Here is a 17,576-nt window from a genome sequence, read left to right as displayed (position 1 = left end):
CAATCAGGCAAGTATCTTATGAAAGATGAGGTTGGTCAACACTGAGTTTAGTCATGTCTAGAATTCATTTGTTTTGTTTAGTATGCCAGAGCTTAAAAAGTTTGAGAGACACTGCTGTAGGAACATGTAGGGAGTTAATTATTAAGCTTAATAATTAACTCCCTACATGTTCCTAGATTGAAACAGCTGCAGCAAACAAGAGACTTGCTTATCAAAAGATAAACTAAGGGTTGAGTTGCAGCCCTATGAAAGTTACTTAATACTAATCTCTATTAATCTATACCACCGGCTATTTATTCCTGCAGTAAAGGAATAATGCAGCTTGTGATCAACCTCACAAGCTACATTATTTTTCTTTCACCTTGATCCTTCTTAAGGAGGCAGGGGTGGGAGAAGGGAGCCATGAGCACTCCTAGGCTGCTGGGTTCAAAATGTGCAGAGTGAACCCCCCCTAATATTATTCTAGGGGTACTAATGCAAGGGTCCATTTGCCAAAACCGTATTTGGAACCATTGGATCTCCCTTTTTTTATATGGCAAAACCATACTGTACATTCAATGTTGTTGGGGGTTTTTGCTTGTTTTTTTTGTTTGTTTGTTTTTGAAGGGGGGAAGGTTGTCAGTGCTGTGTCTCCTGTCATTGTCATGACATGACCTGGGACCACTTCGAATTCCCAAATTGGCATCAATTCCTAAATTTATTCAACAAATACAGCAAATCAAACTGCCTACTAGACGAATGTCCCCCTAAAATCATGACAACTGTCCCACCAGAATTCAAAATGGAACTATTCACCTGACTAACAATGGCCCTCACTAATGGAACTCTAAACAAAGACATGGGTCACATACTGATTACACCAATCCCAAAGATCAGAAAATCTCTTCAGACCCATAGCAAGCAATCCCCTTTTCACAAAACTACAGGAAGGATTGGTCAACCTCTAACTGGTAAACTACCTAGATAAATTCAACACTCTCAGCGAACATCAATCAGGTTTCAGGAAAGGATATAGCACAGAAACGGTCATAGCCTCCATACTAAACCACCTCTATGATCTCTTCAGCAAAAGCACACTGATCCTGCAATTAGACCTCAGCAGTGCGTTTGACCTAGTAGACCACAAAATCATGCTACTGTGCCTTGATGCAATGGGAATCTCGGGAAAGGTAAAGAAATGGTTCCAAGAATTCCTAACAAACAGATCCTACCGAGTAGCCAGCAATGGAAATCACTCCAACCCATGGAATAACCCGTCAGGGGTACCCCAAGCCTCCCCTCTATCGCCTACATTATTCAACATTTACATAGCATCCTTAGGCCACCGACTACAAAAACTAAACTTAAAACACTACATATACGCAGATGACATATCCATCCTAATCCCTTAAATGACATCTCAACTGAAATTATAGACATACTTTCATATGCAATGAGAGAAATCGAAAAATGGACCAACTGAAACTAAATGCAGAGAAAGCAAAAGTCGTCTTAGCAAGCCCCAATGACAAAATAACGAGAACATCATTAAAAATAAACAGCCACGAATATCCGATTTCCAAAACCATAAAAATTCTGGGTGTCACATTCGACACACACTTGACCATAGCTGACCACATGAACTTAACAGTGAAGAAATGCTTTTATACTCTATGGAAGCTAAGGACTATTAAAAAATACTTTGACACTACATCCTTCAGGTTACTGGTGCAATTGCTGATCTTATCCACCATGGACTACTGCAACATCATCTACCTGGGTATCCCACAAAAAACAATAAAAACCTGAGATTAGTACAAAACACTGCAGTTCGCTTAATCTTCGGACTGCGAAAACAAGACCACATTAGCCCATATTACAAAAAACTGCACTGGCTACCAATGGAAGCGCGAATACAGTTCAAATTTGCATGCATCTGCTTCAAGCAAATCTGGGGCCTAGCACCTTCCTACCTGCAAGCACACTTTGCACTACACAACCCCACACGAACAACCAGAAGCAAAAACATCTTCGCCTATCCTAAAATTACTGGCTGCAAATACAAATCCTACCTTGACAGAACCTTCATGTTCCAAGCTAACAGACAACAATCCTGGCTGGGAAACTGCATAAATAAAACCAGACAGACCTACAAAGAATTCTGAAAATCTATCAAAACCACTCTGACAAATTCATCACCTAAACAGACCAATCCGCACTCACTATGCTTTTTCCCCCCTTACAAACCCGAAGCAATCTTCAGGCAATTCCTTCCCCTCTCACTTTCCCTCCCCCTTTCAACCCCTCTTACATTTCCCTCCCCTACAACCCTTTTCTTCTGTAACATTCCCCTCATGCATTTGTAATTCACTGAATGTCCAGCCTTCTTTCGATGTGAACCGCCTAGAAGTCGACTGACTATGGCGGTATAGAAAAATAAAGTTATTATTATTATCTTGTGCATTTGTCCTGTCCAGTATACTTTTTAGCATTGTTTGCCTTGTGCAGTATCTTGGAATTGTGAACCGCACAGAACTGCGAGGAAGATGCGGTATATAAACGATTTGTTATGTTATGTTGTCACCAATGAAAGACATTACATTAGTGATTTCTATTCCGCTTGTGCCTTGCGGTTCTAAGCGGATTACAAATTAGAAGACTGGACATTTCCAGTAGCGTTGCAGTACATAGAATCAGGAAAGTGTCAAGTTACAATTGTTAGTCTGGGCATTTCCAGAAGAAATTGAAAGCAAATAGTAGATAGTGATAGGTTGTTGTGATGAATAGAAATAGTAAAGTCAGGATTCTGAAGTATTGCTATGGTGGTGGTCATGAGAGTATTTTCTAGTGCTGTTGTGAGGTTATGATGATGGGAAGTGTTTTTTGAAGAGATGAGTTTTGATTTCTTTTCGGAATACTTTAATGTCTGTTGAATTGATCAGTAGATTGGAGATGGTGGCATCAATCTTTGCTGCCTGTGTCGCTAAAAGGCTGTCGTATATTTTCTTTCGTTTTGTTCCATTGAGAGGGGGGTAAATGAATAGGCTCTGAGTTCTCTTTAATCTGTGTGAGAGGTTACGGTGTAGTCTGTTGTTTAGGTAGCTGGGTGCTGTTCCGTGTGTTACTTTGTATAGTAGACAGTAGAATTTGAACTGGGATCTTGCTTTTATTGGTAACCAGTGTGAGTCTAGGTATGCATTGGTGATGTGGTCATATTTGCCAAGGGAGTAGATGAGTCTGAGGGCCGTGTTCTGAACAGACTGTAGTTGTTTTATCATGTAGTTTGGGCATGCTAGGTAGAGGCTGTTGCAGTAATCTACAATACTTAGTACTAGGGATTGTACTAATAACTTGTATTGATCTTTGTTGAAGAATTTTCTTATTTTTCTTAGGTTACACATTGTGAAGAATGCTCTTTGGATGATTTTGTGGATTTGAGTCTGCATTGTGCAGTTTCTGTCTAGTTGTATTCCCAGGATCTTGAGTGTGCTTTGCATTGGGTACTTGATTGTATTTAATTCTAGTTCTGTGAAAGATGGTTTTTTCTCCTTCTCTAGTAGTAGGAATTTAGTTTTTTCCGAGTTCAGTTTTAGTTTATGACTTGACATCCATTTTTCTACCGTTTCCATTATTATTTTCAAGTGGTTTGTGGATAAGGGGTCTTGAATGTTAATGGGGAGGAGGATAGTTATATCATCCGCGTAGCTGAATGATACTGTGTTTAGGGCGTCTAGGGTTATGCCGAGGGATGCTATGAAGAGGTTGGATAATATGGGTGATAATGGTGATCCTTGTGATACTCCACATGGGTTTGACCATGGATCGGATATGTGCTCTTTTGACTTGACTCTGTATGTTCGAGTTTTTAGGAAGCTTTGGAACCAGTTGTGAACATTACCTGAGATTCCTATTGCGTCTAATATCTGGAGTAGTGTGTGATGGTCAACTAGGTCAAATGCCGCAGAAAGATCGAGTTGAATGAGAAGCAGCTTGTTTCCTTTGCTGAGGTGTTGTCTGACAGTGTCTAATAGTGATACCAGTAGAGTTTCTGTGCTATGGTTAGATCTGAATCCAGATTGTGATGGATGTAGTATGTGATGGTCTTCAAGGTAGTTGGAGAGGTGTTGTGCAACAAGATCTTCTGTTAGTTTGATGTATAGTGGGATTGAAGCGATTGGTCTATAGTTTGCAGGATTGTCTATAGGACCTTTGGGATCTTTCAGGATAGGTGTAATTATGATTTCTCCTAATTCCGGTGGGAAATGACCTTCACTTAGTGTAGTTTGAAACAATAGTGTGAGGCTAGCTTTAAATTTGGTGGAAGCTGTAGCTAGTAAGTATGAGGGACAATTGTTCAAGTTACATGAGGATTTGCTGTATTTTTTGTAAAGCCTGTCCAAGTCTGACCATTGTATCTTTGGGAAGTTTGTCCAGATCCTGTCTGCTGGGATTGCTTCATCTTTAGTGGGATTGATTCGTATTTCTTCTATGTTGGTTCTTGAATTGTTGAATGTGGATCTGGTTGTGATGATTTTGTGTTTGAAATAATCCGCTAATTGAGTGGCTGTGGGAGTTTGGTTTCCTTGGGTGGCGAGAAATGGTTTGGTATCAGTGAGGTTTCTTACGATGTCAAAAAGTTTTCTTGTGTCTGGTTTTTCGGTACCGATGAGTTTGGAGTAGTAGTTTTTTCGTTTTTCCTTCAGTTTGGTGTTGTATTGTTTGATTTGGATTTTCCATTCATCTTTGGTGTGATTATGTTTCTGTTTTTTCCATGTCCTTTCTAATTGTCTGCATTTCCTTTTTAGGTGTAAAAGTTCGTCGTCAAACCATTTGTTAGATGGTCTGTCTATTTTGTTTTTGTTTTTTATTGGAGCTAGTTCGTTTAGTGTAGATTCACTGAGGGTCCGCCAACTGTTTATGAATTCTTTGGGGTTGTTGGGGTCGATTTCGGGGTCGACTGTGTTCCAGAATGTGATAGGTTCGATTTTCGGTCTGATCTTGATGTGTGATTTCTTTGGGATGGGTTTGTTGTTATTTTGAGCCCAATTGATAGTGAATGAATATTTGAAATGGTCTGACCAGAGGGTAGGGTGCCAGGACCCGTTTGAGATGTGAATGTTTTGTGTGTTTTGATTTGGAAATGAATAGGCTGCTATATCAAGTTGATGACCTTTTTTGTGTGTGGGTTCTGGGTTGAGAATTTGGTAGGATAGGGAGTTGAGGTATGAGAGTATGTCCGCTGCTTGTTTGGATGATTGATCTTCTAAGTGGAGATTTAAGTCTCCAAGGATCAAGTTATGTGTGGAGGAGAGAGAGTTCTGGAAGATGAATTCTTCAAGTTCTTGTTTTGAGGTGTTCCATTTTCCTGGTGTAATGTAGCAAAGAAGACAGTTCAGGTTTCCATTGAGTGATTTGTCAGATATTTGGCAGGCTAGCAGATCTAGATAAGGGGTGGAGTGCTTGGTTAGGACGTCTATGTTGAGATTGTTTTTTGTTATGATTGCTAGACCTCCTCCTCTTCTGTTTTCTCAACATACTAACTCTAGTTTATATCCTTTGGGGCAGAATTCTGTGATGCTTGGATCTGAATCAGAGGTGAGCCATGTTTCGGTTAGGAAGAGGCAGCCTAGATTATCTTTGATCAGCCAGTCTTTGATTAATTCTGCCTTTGGGCTGATGGATCTGATGTTCATATATGCGCAAGCTATTGCAGTGAATTTTGTGGTGGGGGTAGAGGTTGTGTTGATGATAGTTCTTGGTGAAGTTTGGTGTTTTTGTGTGCTTGAGTTAGGCTTTGGTGGGGGTCTTTTTCCCCAGATAGTGGGAATGCTGGCTTGGCTGGATAGTGGACATGGAATTAGCGTTCTAGTGGTATGCAGTTTTCTGGTGTGTTGAACAGGTCTGTGCGTTGTTGTTAGGATAGGGATGGTGTGTGATTGATAGCCGGTAGTTTTCCATTTTGCTATAAATGTGGCAATTAGTATGAGGATAAGGATGAGGTTGGGTGTACGCAGTGCCATTTTTTTTTTTTTTTTAAATTATTTGTGAAGTCTGCGGTTTAGTAAGCTATTTGAGTTGATTGTTAGAGTGGATGTATGGGTTGAGCTTAGAGTTCTGGCTGCTTCCAGTTCAAGGTAGGGGGGTTCAGAATTACTTTACTCACCACTTTGTTGACTTTGTTGTTGGTGAAGTTCGGTCAGGGTCTTTGGTGCCTGAGCTGTGAGCGTTTTTGGTTGTTCTGTGGCTTCCTGCAGGCGCTTCTCAAAGGCGCGTTCTAAGGCGCATGCACCTTTGTCGGTGCGCTGAACGGCTTGCGCCGTTGGCGCTGTGTTTGTGTGCTGGGTCCGCCGCTGGTCGGGGAGAGGGGCGGAGCAGGGCTCCCACGCGACCTCTCCGCTGGAACTCCTACTGGTGCTGGAGGGGGGCCCGAAAGTGGTCTTGCGCCGTTGGCGCTGTATTTGTGTGCTGGATCCGCCGCTGGTCGGGGAGAGGGGCGGAGCAGGGCTCCCACGCGACCTCTCCGCTGGAACTCCTGCTGGTGCTGGAGGGGGGCCCGAAAGTGGTCTTGCGCCGTTGGCGCTGTGTTTGTGTGCTGGGTCCGCCGCTGGTCGGGGAGAGGGGCGGAGCAGGACTCCCACGCGACCTCTCCGCTGGAACTCCTGCTGGTGCTGGAGGGGGGCCCGAAAGTGGTCTTGCGCCGTTGGCGCTGTGTTTGTGTGCTGGGTCCGCCGCTGGTCGGGGAGAGGGGTTAATCAAGAGACAGTTAATCAAGTTACTAAACCATAAAACAAGAAGGCCTCAGTGGTTAAACTTATCTTCCAAAATACACCCAACTACTTTACTTCAAGTAATGTTGCGATAGTGGATCATAAAATCCAATTTCTTAAAGGGACTTCTCTTCACAATTTAGGAATATTATTGCACACTTAACAGATATTTTCAACACAAGATGGAAAGCACATGCACAGCCCTGATATAGGGAGACTGGTCAAAAGCCAGGAGATTTCTCCATATCAGTCATTTAGAGAGAAGTTTAATATCATTTGAGTATTTACTCACCTCTGAAGTCAGTCAACATAGATATAAACAATTGGGTGGCATTTTTATGTAAACAGGCAAGGAGGTCCTGTGACCTTTGTGCTGTCATGAGAAGCAGCACAAATATGGGACTTTGTGATCCTTAGTCACATAGCCATTTATGCCACCTGCACCCCAGGTGGTCAGCCCCAGCAGCATAGTTCACCCTTGTGATTGATCCTTGGATCCTCAGACTCTTTAAAAAAATACAAATCATATTTGCAGCTGGGGCAAGCCTCAAATAGACTTGTTTGCCAAAAGAAAGACTGCAAAGCTACCTTCTTCTTTTTTTTTTTTTTTTACTGTTCTCTACATCCATCTTTGTCTAGCACAGGATTCTCTAGCCATAGATTGGACTTGCTCCATCTATGCTTATCCACTTGTCCCCATGACAGCCAATACCCAGAACAAATTTCAGAAAAGGCCTAGACTTAGTCGTACTGCATGTATAACCAAAAGTTTTACAACACTGCCTAGATGGAACTTGGACGTTGTGACTTAGGCCATCTAAAACCAGGTCTAAGTCCACAGAAGGTATCCAAAGTGACCAGATAACCACTGCAGACACAAAGTATAGACCCCCACACACTGTCCCAGTGATCAGTGACCCCCACCCCCGCCCCATAAAAATTGTAATAATAACTTTACATATCTGCCTCCAAAACATCAGCACCTGGCAGCCTGGCATAGGAAAGCATAGTAGAGCTGCACAAAGGTGTCTTAAGTGGTCTTGGGGGTGGGTTAGTGAACCATGGAGAAGATGACCCAGGCCCATAAGCCACCCTAATCACTCCATTAATGGTGAAACGTGCACCCCCTAACCCTTTTGTACTGCTATATAAATGGCACCTGCAGCCATAAGGGCTATTGGGATGGTAGACCTGTGGGTCAGGTTCTGAGGGTGTTTTGGGGGGCTCACCATGACCTATAAGGTTGTTGTGGTGAGATGTGTATGTGGCACCCTTTTTGTGAAGTTCACAGCAGTGTCCTGTAGGGTATCCCATTTCTCTGGTACATTGTTTGGGTGTCCAGTCCATCACTTTGCTTACCCTGCCCACGTCCAAAAGGTCTTGTTCTGGGCGTTTTGGACTTGGACAAATTTTTGGATGAGAATGGGGTATAAAGATAGATGAATTAGCAGTCTGGGTAATCAAACGGCTGGACGTACAGTTAGACGATTCTTGAAAAAAATATATATATATATTTTGGACATATTTTTCGGGAATGGACATTTTAGCCAACTTTGGGCGACTAGCAACTTAGGCCAAAAACGAACTTAGATATTTCTTTTGATTATGCCCCTCTTAGAGTATTGTTCCAGATTTCTGCTTGGAAGGAAAGTGTCTTGTCGAGGAATATTTGAATTTGCATCCTTTGGAAGTCAGAAAGGAGAACAGTAATGTTCTGCGTGAGAAGCAGAGTTTATCTTGGAGAACAAAGTGATTCAGAAGGCAGGTGGGTGCCATGCTGAATAGTGTTTTGAAGCACAGGCAACCGAATTTGAAAAGTATTCTGGCCTCGACTGGTAGCCAGTGCAGTTTTTTGAAATATGGGGTGATGTGGTCTTATTTTTTTCAGCTCAAAAATCAGTCGCATGGCTGTGTTTTGGGTTGTTCTTAATCTTTTGGTAGTTTTTTTAATAGGATCCTAGGTAGATGATGTTGCAGTAGTCCAGCGAGCTTAGAATTAGTGATTGTACTAATACCGTATATACTCGAATGTAAACTGAGATTTTGGGGCCAAAAAAATGGCCCAAAAATGGGGGTCTCGGTTTATATTCGAGCCACCACCAGCACAGCTGTCTTCCTCCTGTTCACCGCTGAGCTCCTGCATCACTCTCCTGCATGCAGGCCAACCCCCACCCCTGTGCTGCTATCCTTAACATGGTAATGTAATGTAATGTAATTTATTTCTTATATACCGCTACATCCGTTAGGTTCTAAGCGGTTTACAGAAAATATACATTAAGATTAGAAATAAGTACACCTACTGGTGCTACTACTGCCGATATGCTGACCCGGAAACTGCCCAAAGCTTTCGACCTCCATGCACAGGCCCACCCTCAAGAACCACTGACCTCCATACACTCCTAGTGCCGCCACAGATCCAATCGCTGACCTTCCATCATGCACGGGACCTGCCATCCCCAGAGCCGCTAACCCATTCCGCCCTCTAGAACTGCTGACCTCCATGTTCTTCCCCCCACTCCACCCCACCCACCGGAATCGCTGACCTCCGTGCATGGAGCCACCAACCACCGCGCTCGCCCTCCCGGAGCCATTGACATCCACACACAGACCACCGGTGATCCACTCCATGCTGAGCCAGTGTGGGGCCCTGAGCATCTGTGTATGCCCAAGGCCCAGCAGCTCCCGCCCTCTCCGAGAATCTCATAGGGGGCAGGAGCAGGCAGACCCTGAACATGCAGAGATGCTCAAGGCTCTCACTAGCCCAGCACAGAGCGAATCGCCAATGGTCTGTGCATGGATGCCAACGGCTCTGGGTGGCAAGCACAGCGGTCAGTGGCTCCGTGCATGGTCCTTATTCAATACATACATGTTTTTTAAGTCAAGTTTATCCGGTCTGGTTATTACCGTATTTGCCGGCGTATAAGACGACTGGGCGTATAAGACGACCCCCCAACTTTTACAGTTAAAATATAGAGTTTGTTATATACTCGCCGTATAAGACTACCCCTTCTTCCGCACACCTTCTGCACAACCTTCTGCCTGCCTGTCCCCCCCTTGAAGGTCTGCACCCCCCGAAGGCCTGCACCCCCCCGAAGTCCTGTCCCCCCCCTTGTAGGCCTGTCCCCCCTTGAAGTCCTGCCTGCCTGCCTTTCCCCCCCTTGAAGGCCTGTCTCCCCCTTGAAGGCCTGCACCCCCCCTTGAAGGCCTGCACCTCCCCTTGAAGGCCTGCCCTCCCTTGAAAGTCTGCACCCCCCCCCGAAGGCCTGTCCCCCCCCTTGAAGGCCTGTCCCACCCCCTTGTAGGCCTGTCCCTCCCTTATAGGCCTGTCTCCCCCTTGAAGGCCTGCCTGCCTTTCCCCCTTGAAGGCCTGTCCCCCCCCTTGAAGGCCTGCACCCCCTTGAAGGTCTGCACCCCCCCCAAAGGCCTACACCCCCCCGAAGGCCTGTCCCCCCTTGAAGGCCTGCCTGCCTGTCACCCCCTCCCCCTTGAAAGCCTGCCTGCCTGCCCGCCCGCCCCACCCTGAAGGCCTGATGCCCCGACCCACCCCGAAGGACCGCTCGCCCCCCTGGCCTCCCCGCACCACCTATGAAGCAGCCGCAGCAGGATCGCGAAGTCAGCGTCAGCGATCCCTGCGCTGCTTCCTGCGCCACGGTCCCGCCCCTCCTCTGACGTCAGAGGAGGGGCGGGATCGCTGACGCTGACTTCGCGATCCTGCTGCGGACTGCTTCACAGGTGGTGCAGGAAGGTCAGTGGGGCGAGCTGTCCTTCGGGGGTGGGGGGGGGGATTGAACGGCAAGGCCGGGAGCACCCCCTTAGGGCTGGCACCTGGGGCGCACCGCCCCCTCCGCCCCCCCCTTGGTACGCCACTGCATGTAAACAGTACCCGGCGTATAAGACGACCCCCGACTTTGGGGAGGATTTTAAGGTACTGAAAAGTCGTCTTATACGCCGGCAAATACGGTAGTTACTTTTTATTCCATTTTACCGTACTGGTTATTTACTTTCTATAAATAATGAGTGTTGCTTTTTTAATATGATTATGATTATTTTAATAAATAATGGTTGTTAGTCTATTTTATTATGCGTGGAGGGGCATAATCCAAATGAACGTCTAAATCCGTTTTCATTTAAGTCGCAAGTCGTCCTAAGTAAAAAAACAGCTTAGGACACATTTTCAAAAAATAAGTCCAAATTTTTTTTTGTTCTGAAAATCGTCTAAGTATACATCCTACCAATCTGATCATCCAAGTTGCTAAATCGTCCATCTTTATACCACATTTTTGTCCAACTTTTCGTCCAAGTCAAAAATGCCTAAAACAAGTCCTGTTGGACGTGGAAGGGGGGGTCTTTAAAGTGATGGACTGAACACCCAGTCATGGCACCTAAATAGTGTTGTACCTTACAGGTACTGCTGTGAATTTCACAAAAAGGGTGCCATGTCTTCTCTTCACTACAGCTCCCTTATAGGTCATGGTGAGCCCCCCAAACCACCTCCAGAATCCCCTAGACCCACTTATCTACCACCCCAATAGCCCTTGTGGCTGCAGGAGCCACTTATTTGCCAGTATAAGGGGTGTATATGGGAGTGCACATGTTTCAATTTCAATGCAGTGATTACAGGGGCTTATAGACATGGGTCCTCCTCTCCATGGGTCTCTAACCCACCCCCAAGACAGCTTAAGATGCCTCTGTGTAGCACGACTAGGCTTTCCTATGCGAGGCACCAGGTGATGATGTTCTGGAGGCACAATTTTCAAATTGTGATTAATATTTTTATGGGGGGGGTTGGCGATCACTGGGGTAGTGTGGGGAGTCTGTATTATGTTTGCAGTGCTTATCTGGTCACTTTAGGTGGGTTTTTGTGACTTAGATCATGTTTTAAATGGTCTAAGTCACAACGTCCAAGTTCCGTTGATCCTGTGCTATATAACTTTCGGTTATACACGCAGTACGATTAAGTTTAAGCCTTCCCATGTCCCGCCCTTGACACTCCTCCTGAAACGCCCCATTTAACTATGGTTGTTCAGCGGCACTATGAAGGCCTAAGTTGTTTAGAAATACATCCAAAACCCGTTTTTATTATTGGCACTTGGACGTATTTTGACAATGTTCGCTCAAGTGCCAACTTAGGCTGGTTTTTGGACGTTTTTCTCTTTTGATTATGAGCCCCATAGCTCTTTATATTTGCTTTCACATTTTTTTTAGATTTGCTCAAACATTTTTCTCATTCCTCATTATATTTTTGATATTTTTAGTTTATTTCTGTTGCTGTTTGCTTTGAGACCTTTACAAAGTAGGGTATGTTGGATTCATTTTCGCCATTTGCACTTGCAATTCTTTGTCCTTGCCCAAACTCACTGTCTTTACCTTTTGGTTTGTGAAGAGTACACTATTACCACCACAATTCATATACATGCACCACACTTATTTGTATGTCCTTTTGTTGTTCTTTGTGCATATTATATCACTTACTAGTCTTATAGCCCGTTACATTAACGGGTGCTAGAATATATGTGTGTGTGTCTCTCTTTATTTCTTTCTCTCTCTCTCTCCTTAGCCGCTTTCTTTCTTTCTTTTTCCTTGGCTGTCCATCACCATCCCTTGCCTGCTCCCCCTGTCCATTCTCCCATCCTTTTACCTCCCCTGTGTCCACCACCACCCCTTCACAGGTCTCCTTATGCAGCAGCAGCCCTTCTCCCTTTGTTTTACCTCCCCCCTGTCCAGCAGCACCTTCCTTCTCCCCCTGTACAACATTAGGCCTCCGTTCTTTTTTCTTCACCCCCCCTGTCCATCAGCACCTCTTTCCTTCTCCCCCTGTCCAGCAGTCCCTTCCTTTTTCTCCCCCCCTCCTCCTTCTTATCCCTATGATACACTTACCTTACAGCCGCCCAGTTGCACCCATTGGAAAGGTTCCCTCTGCGGCATCCCGCACCCCTCCTGACGCGACTCCCGCTGTCCCGCACCTGCCCCTGTGTCTTTCTTCTTGTCTTTCTGTGTCCCTTTCTCCGTCTGTCTGACCAAAGCAGCATTTCTTCCCCCCACACCATTTCCCTGTGCACCTGCCCCTGTGTCTTTCTGTCTTCCTTCCTCCCTCTGTCTGTCTGTCCAAAGCAGCATTCCCTCCCCCCACACCAGTTCCCTGTGCACCTGCCCCTGTGTCTTTCTGTCTTCCTTCCTCCCTCTGTCTGTCTGTGCAAAGCTGCATTCCCTCCCCCCACACCAGTTCCCTGTGCAGCAGCATTATTGTTTCCTCTACCCTCTTTCCCTTCCCACAGTCGCGACTACAAACGCGGGCCCGCGTCCTTTGCCGCCCCCTCTTCCCTTCCCGTGGGCCCGACTACACATGGCGATTCAAGCAGCGTGTCAGCACTCTTCACACGCTGCTTCGGGCCCTTCTACTGCCCTGATTTGCTCCGGACTTGCCAGAGTAAATCAGTGCAGTAGAAGGGCCCGAAGCAGCGTGTGAAGAGTGCTGACACGCTGCTTAAATCGCCAGTCGGGCCCGCGGTAAGGGAAGAGGGGGGGCGGCAAATGAGTCGGGTCCCGGACAGCGGAAAGTTGCTGGGCTCCTCGGTGTGGCCGCGATCCCTCTCCTCCCAGACCCCCCCCCCCCCCCGGAGGAATGGAGATCGATTTGCCGCCATTTTGAAGATCGTTCTGCCTTGCTCTTTGCTTTAGTATATTTTTAAGTTGAAAGACACGACGGCGGCGGCTCCTCTCAAGATCCCCGACTGCATTGGACTTCCGACGCAGGTGGGGATCCTGAGAGGAGCCGCTGCCTGGTCTTTCAACTTAAAAATATAGTAAGGCAAGGAGCAGGGCAGAGCGAAGAACATTGATTCCCATAAGATCATCCGCCTCGGGGGAGACAGCCGCCGCGTCCGACATCAGCCTCGGGGGAGGAGAGAGAGTATATCTGAGATGCTGTACATCTCACGGAAAACGGACCCACGTGATGGAACTGCGCATGTGCGGCCTAGCGTTTTATTATATTAGATGGTTGTCATCCACCACTCACATTTTATTGTTTATCCTTTGTAGCATATACTTCATAATAGGCAATATCTTTTTATTTGTTTAAACTTTTTATTTGTGTAAACGTTGTGTGGTTTTACACTAATAAAAATATTTGTGTTAAAACTTATGGCAAGGATGTCTAGTCTTTGTAGACTGGCTCACAAGGATCACCCAAGTTTCTAATCTCGGTTTATATTAGAGTCAACCATTTTTCCTACCTTTTGGGGGGAAAATGGGGGGGTCTCGAATTATATTCGGATTGACTTATATTCGAGTATATGCGGCAGTCTAAATGATGCGAAGTCGAAGTATGATTGTATTGTACGTAGTTTCCATAGTAGGTGGAAGCATCTTTTTATTAAGACGTCAGTGTGGGCGGGCGTCAAATGTCAGTTGCTGATCTAAGGTTACTCCAAAATAAAATTTTTCTAAAGTATTTATTTAATAAATTTCTTACCCACTTACACTTAAGTGGCTTATAAAGTACAGTCAGAATATTAGGACATACATACAAGAATGTAAATCTCCATAAAAATATGTCATTCTCTGTAATACCTTCACATAATGTCAATGTCTCCATAAAGTATGAATATTAAGTATTAAGGGAATAATATTGAGTATTAAGGGAATATGCATTCCCTAATTGGAGCGTATGCCCATATAACCTTCCTGCCATAAAGACATACCTTACCATCCCTATCCCTGGTTACAATGGTCCTCTAGTGCAGTGTTTGCAATCCACTGTGCCGCGAGTCTTCTTGTATCTGCACTGCCTGCTTTATGGAGGAAGGTGTTCCTGGAACTTGAAAATGTTGTGAAATATTGTTCTAGTGATGAATTCCTTCTGCAGGTTCCTTCATGTCTGCTCTGTGACTGCAAGATCATAGCAGTTTCCTGGATAAAATTCCTTTCTTACTAGGAACCATGCAGAGAAATGTATTTGCTAGGTCAAGGTGATTCTTTTTAGAACCAATGACAACTGGATAGCAAATCATATGTGTCCCACTGGCTGCAGCCATCAGCTTCACCCCCTCCTTTGTTTTGCTCCTCCCTCTCTTGCCTTCCTTTTAAAATTTATTTTGATTTCAATGTATTTCTCATTGCCCCAACCCCAGTACTTCTCGTACCAAATTTGTCTGTGTCTCAACAGTCACTTATGTAATATTTATGAAATGTCCCCCTTAATTTTAGTATTGTAAACCAACCAGATACTCGCTGATGGTCGGTATATCAAATATAGAATAAACTCGGAAACTTGAGTAAAAAAATAAGCTATGTTTTATAGAATGCCAGAGTGAATGATTTGGACACCACAAAAGTGAATGATTTGGACACCACAAGTGGTTGACATTTTATCTTAGTACTGCAAATAGCACTAGGTTAATACAAGGGCTGTTTGAAAAGTAATGAGACTGTGTTTTTTTTTAATCCAGTGACTCCACAGGATCTGAACATTTTTCTTTCTCAAAGTAGCCTTCCTTCACATTCAATACATTTGTGCTGCATTTCAAAAATGATTCAAAGTCGGACAGTAGACTGTTTTGTGATATCACATTTAGCACTGTGGTTGTGGTGTTTTTCACTTCATCATCTGAAGAGAACTTCTTTTCACATGGTTTTTTTCAGGGTTGGGAATTTCAAACGTTTCATTACCACTCTTTTCAAGTTTAACACAAAATTCAATCACACACCTCTGGCATATTCTTACAGACACGTCTTCCTCATCTACCATGACGAAATGTACAAATTTCTTCATCTCACTGTGACCCAACAATGAAGACTACAGCAGTCCAACTATAGATTCAGAAACGTTAATGTTTGAGCTTCACAAGAACCAGCATAGTGTCATGTCTACTTCTTGGAAAGAAAAACACAGGCAGTCTCATTACTTTTCAATCAGCCCTCGTGATTTTTAAACACTACTAATCTGTTGATAAGCTTTTTAAGATAGTATTTTCTTTCATGCCTATCAGCCAATCTAAAGCCCTTTGTCAGTGTTAGTTTTCTTACCACAGTATTTTTTGAAGTTGTTTTTGATTTTTAGTATGGGACAGTCTTTGACATCCTTACCACTATATGGCAGAAGCTCATTTGTCCAAAAAAAGTCATTTGCAATTCTTGTTGAAACAGTTGCTACTGTAATTTTAAAGATGTTACTAATTTTTTTTTTCTTTTCATGCAGTGTCTTTTTCTTTGGTGCTTTAATGGTAATAGCAGCCACATTTCTATATGGTTATGTTCCAAAACCTATAGGAAATCCTATCAAGGCATAGAAAAATCTTTCATAACAGACTGGCCCCTTCAAAGCATCTGTTACTGCTAGTTCTCAAGAAGGAATGTATGCTGGGCTCAAGAAGAACATGGTGTGGCAATGGCCTTGGACAGAAGAGAAAATTAAGGGTTTTTTGCTGCCTTGAGAGGGAGGCTTTAATGGATGACTGCTTACATCCTCACACTAAAAACCTCAAAGAAGCAGTAACACCAGGAACTTAACAAAAAAAGGCATCTTTTTAACTTGAAGTTTGACTTAAGTTGGCTGCTGCAGAAAGATGTCCTATGCACTCTTTTCAAGAGCACAAGACAATTCTGGTCACATTTTAGCTCTTTTTGGAAACTGGACATTAATATTTAATCATAATTAAATAATTTTTAACTTTACATTTGTCCATAGGTTTAATGCATTTGTATCAAACTGTACTGAACACAAGTCATAGTTCCAATAGTCATAGTTGCAATTAGCTATTACTCATTGAAACTATGAACATATGGTTATTTTAGATTTTTAAAAAATATTTAAAAAACAATTTGAAAAATATCTATGCTTAATTTTGTATATTGGGTATTTGTGATTATGTTTTGGATGATACAAATATATATTATGGAATAATAGAAGAAAGATTAAAGAATTTTACCAATGCATTCTAGTCTGACAACAAAGATTTTTTTATATTTGTAAATATTATGCAAAATATAAAACAAGAGGTCAGCTAAGCAAATTATAAGATGAAGTACTGGTGCTGGAGAAAACAGGAATGTATGTACATTGTGTTACCTAATACAGGCCTTAAAACAGTGTGATTTATGCAGTGGTCTGAGAACCCAGTTCCCCGTTTGATTCCCACAGCTTCTTGTGAACCTAGGAAAGTCACTTAATCCTCCATTGCCTAGGTGAGCTCACTAGGAACACAGAAAGTGCCTGCATCTAAAACAATATAAGTAAACTGCTTTGGTTGTACCATGGAAAGGTGGTTTATCAAATCTCTGACCTCTTCATCCCCTTTCTTGTGCACGAGAATTTAGTAGGACTTTTCTCTGGGAATGTTGCTTTACTCAGTTCTGGACTGGACTGTTGAAAGTTGCAGGGGTCTAAGCATAAAAAAAAATTGTATAGGTTTCTGGAGTTGCCTGCACATACATCTGTGCATAAAGGCCCAGATTCTCTATACAGCGCCAATATTGGCGGCTGCCTAAAAAGCAGCCATCAATCACACAATAGTACCGGATAGAGAATTGTGCCTCCAAGAAAGATAGGCACCGGAAATGTAGGCCAGTGGTTTCCAGACCTACATATCCGGTGCCTGTGTTTGTCATGAATCGCGCCTATGTAGGTGCTTTAAGGAGCCTATCTCCACTTTTGGCGTTAAGCGGGATTCCAGTGTCTGTTATTTAGGTGCCGGTAAGTGCTTTAACGTTAATATTTTTTGTCATTTTAAACAGTGTTTCTCAATTAACTTAGGAGCCGTTTATAAAAGTTTCCCTTTAATGTTGGTATTCAGAATAACTTTCCAAAAAATGGAGAAATTCAGCACCATT

The 17,576-nt window shown here is 43.7% G+C and overlaps 1 protein-coding gene across 5 annotated transcripts in view; it reads left to right on the top strand.

Moving 5' to 3' along the window:
• The window catches only part of SLC35A3 (solute carrier family 35 member A3), a 126,580-nt gene extending 109,893 nt beyond the window's left edge, over positions 1 to 16,687 (top strand). For 4 of the 5 annotated variants that reach the window (XM_033916230.1, XM_033916228.1, XM_033916229.1 and 1 more), the window contains one exon: positions 15,946 to 16,687. In XM_033916230.1, the coding sequence (XP_033772121.1) occupies positions 15,946 to 16,036 (91 nt within the window). In that variant the 3' untranslated portion in view covers positions 16,037 to 16,687. Of the gene's footprint in view, positions 1 to 8,364; positions 8,512 to 15,945 lie in introns of all 5 variants that reach the window. The other variant, XR_004536608.1, reaches the window with a different exon arrangement.
• The last annotated feature ends 889 nt before the right edge of the window (positions 16,688 to 17,576 follow it).

Source organism: Geotrypetes seraphini, chromosome 12, assembly GCF_902459505.1.
Source record: "Geotrypetes seraphini chromosome 12, aGeoSer1.1, whole genome shotgun sequence".
Classification (NCBI taxonomy): domain Eukaryota; kingdom Metazoa; phylum Chordata; class Amphibia; order Gymnophiona; family Dermophiidae; genus Geotrypetes; species Geotrypetes seraphini.
The sequence above is the reverse complement of the archived record's forward strand: the minus strand, read 5'-3'. Positions and strand labels throughout refer to the sequence as shown.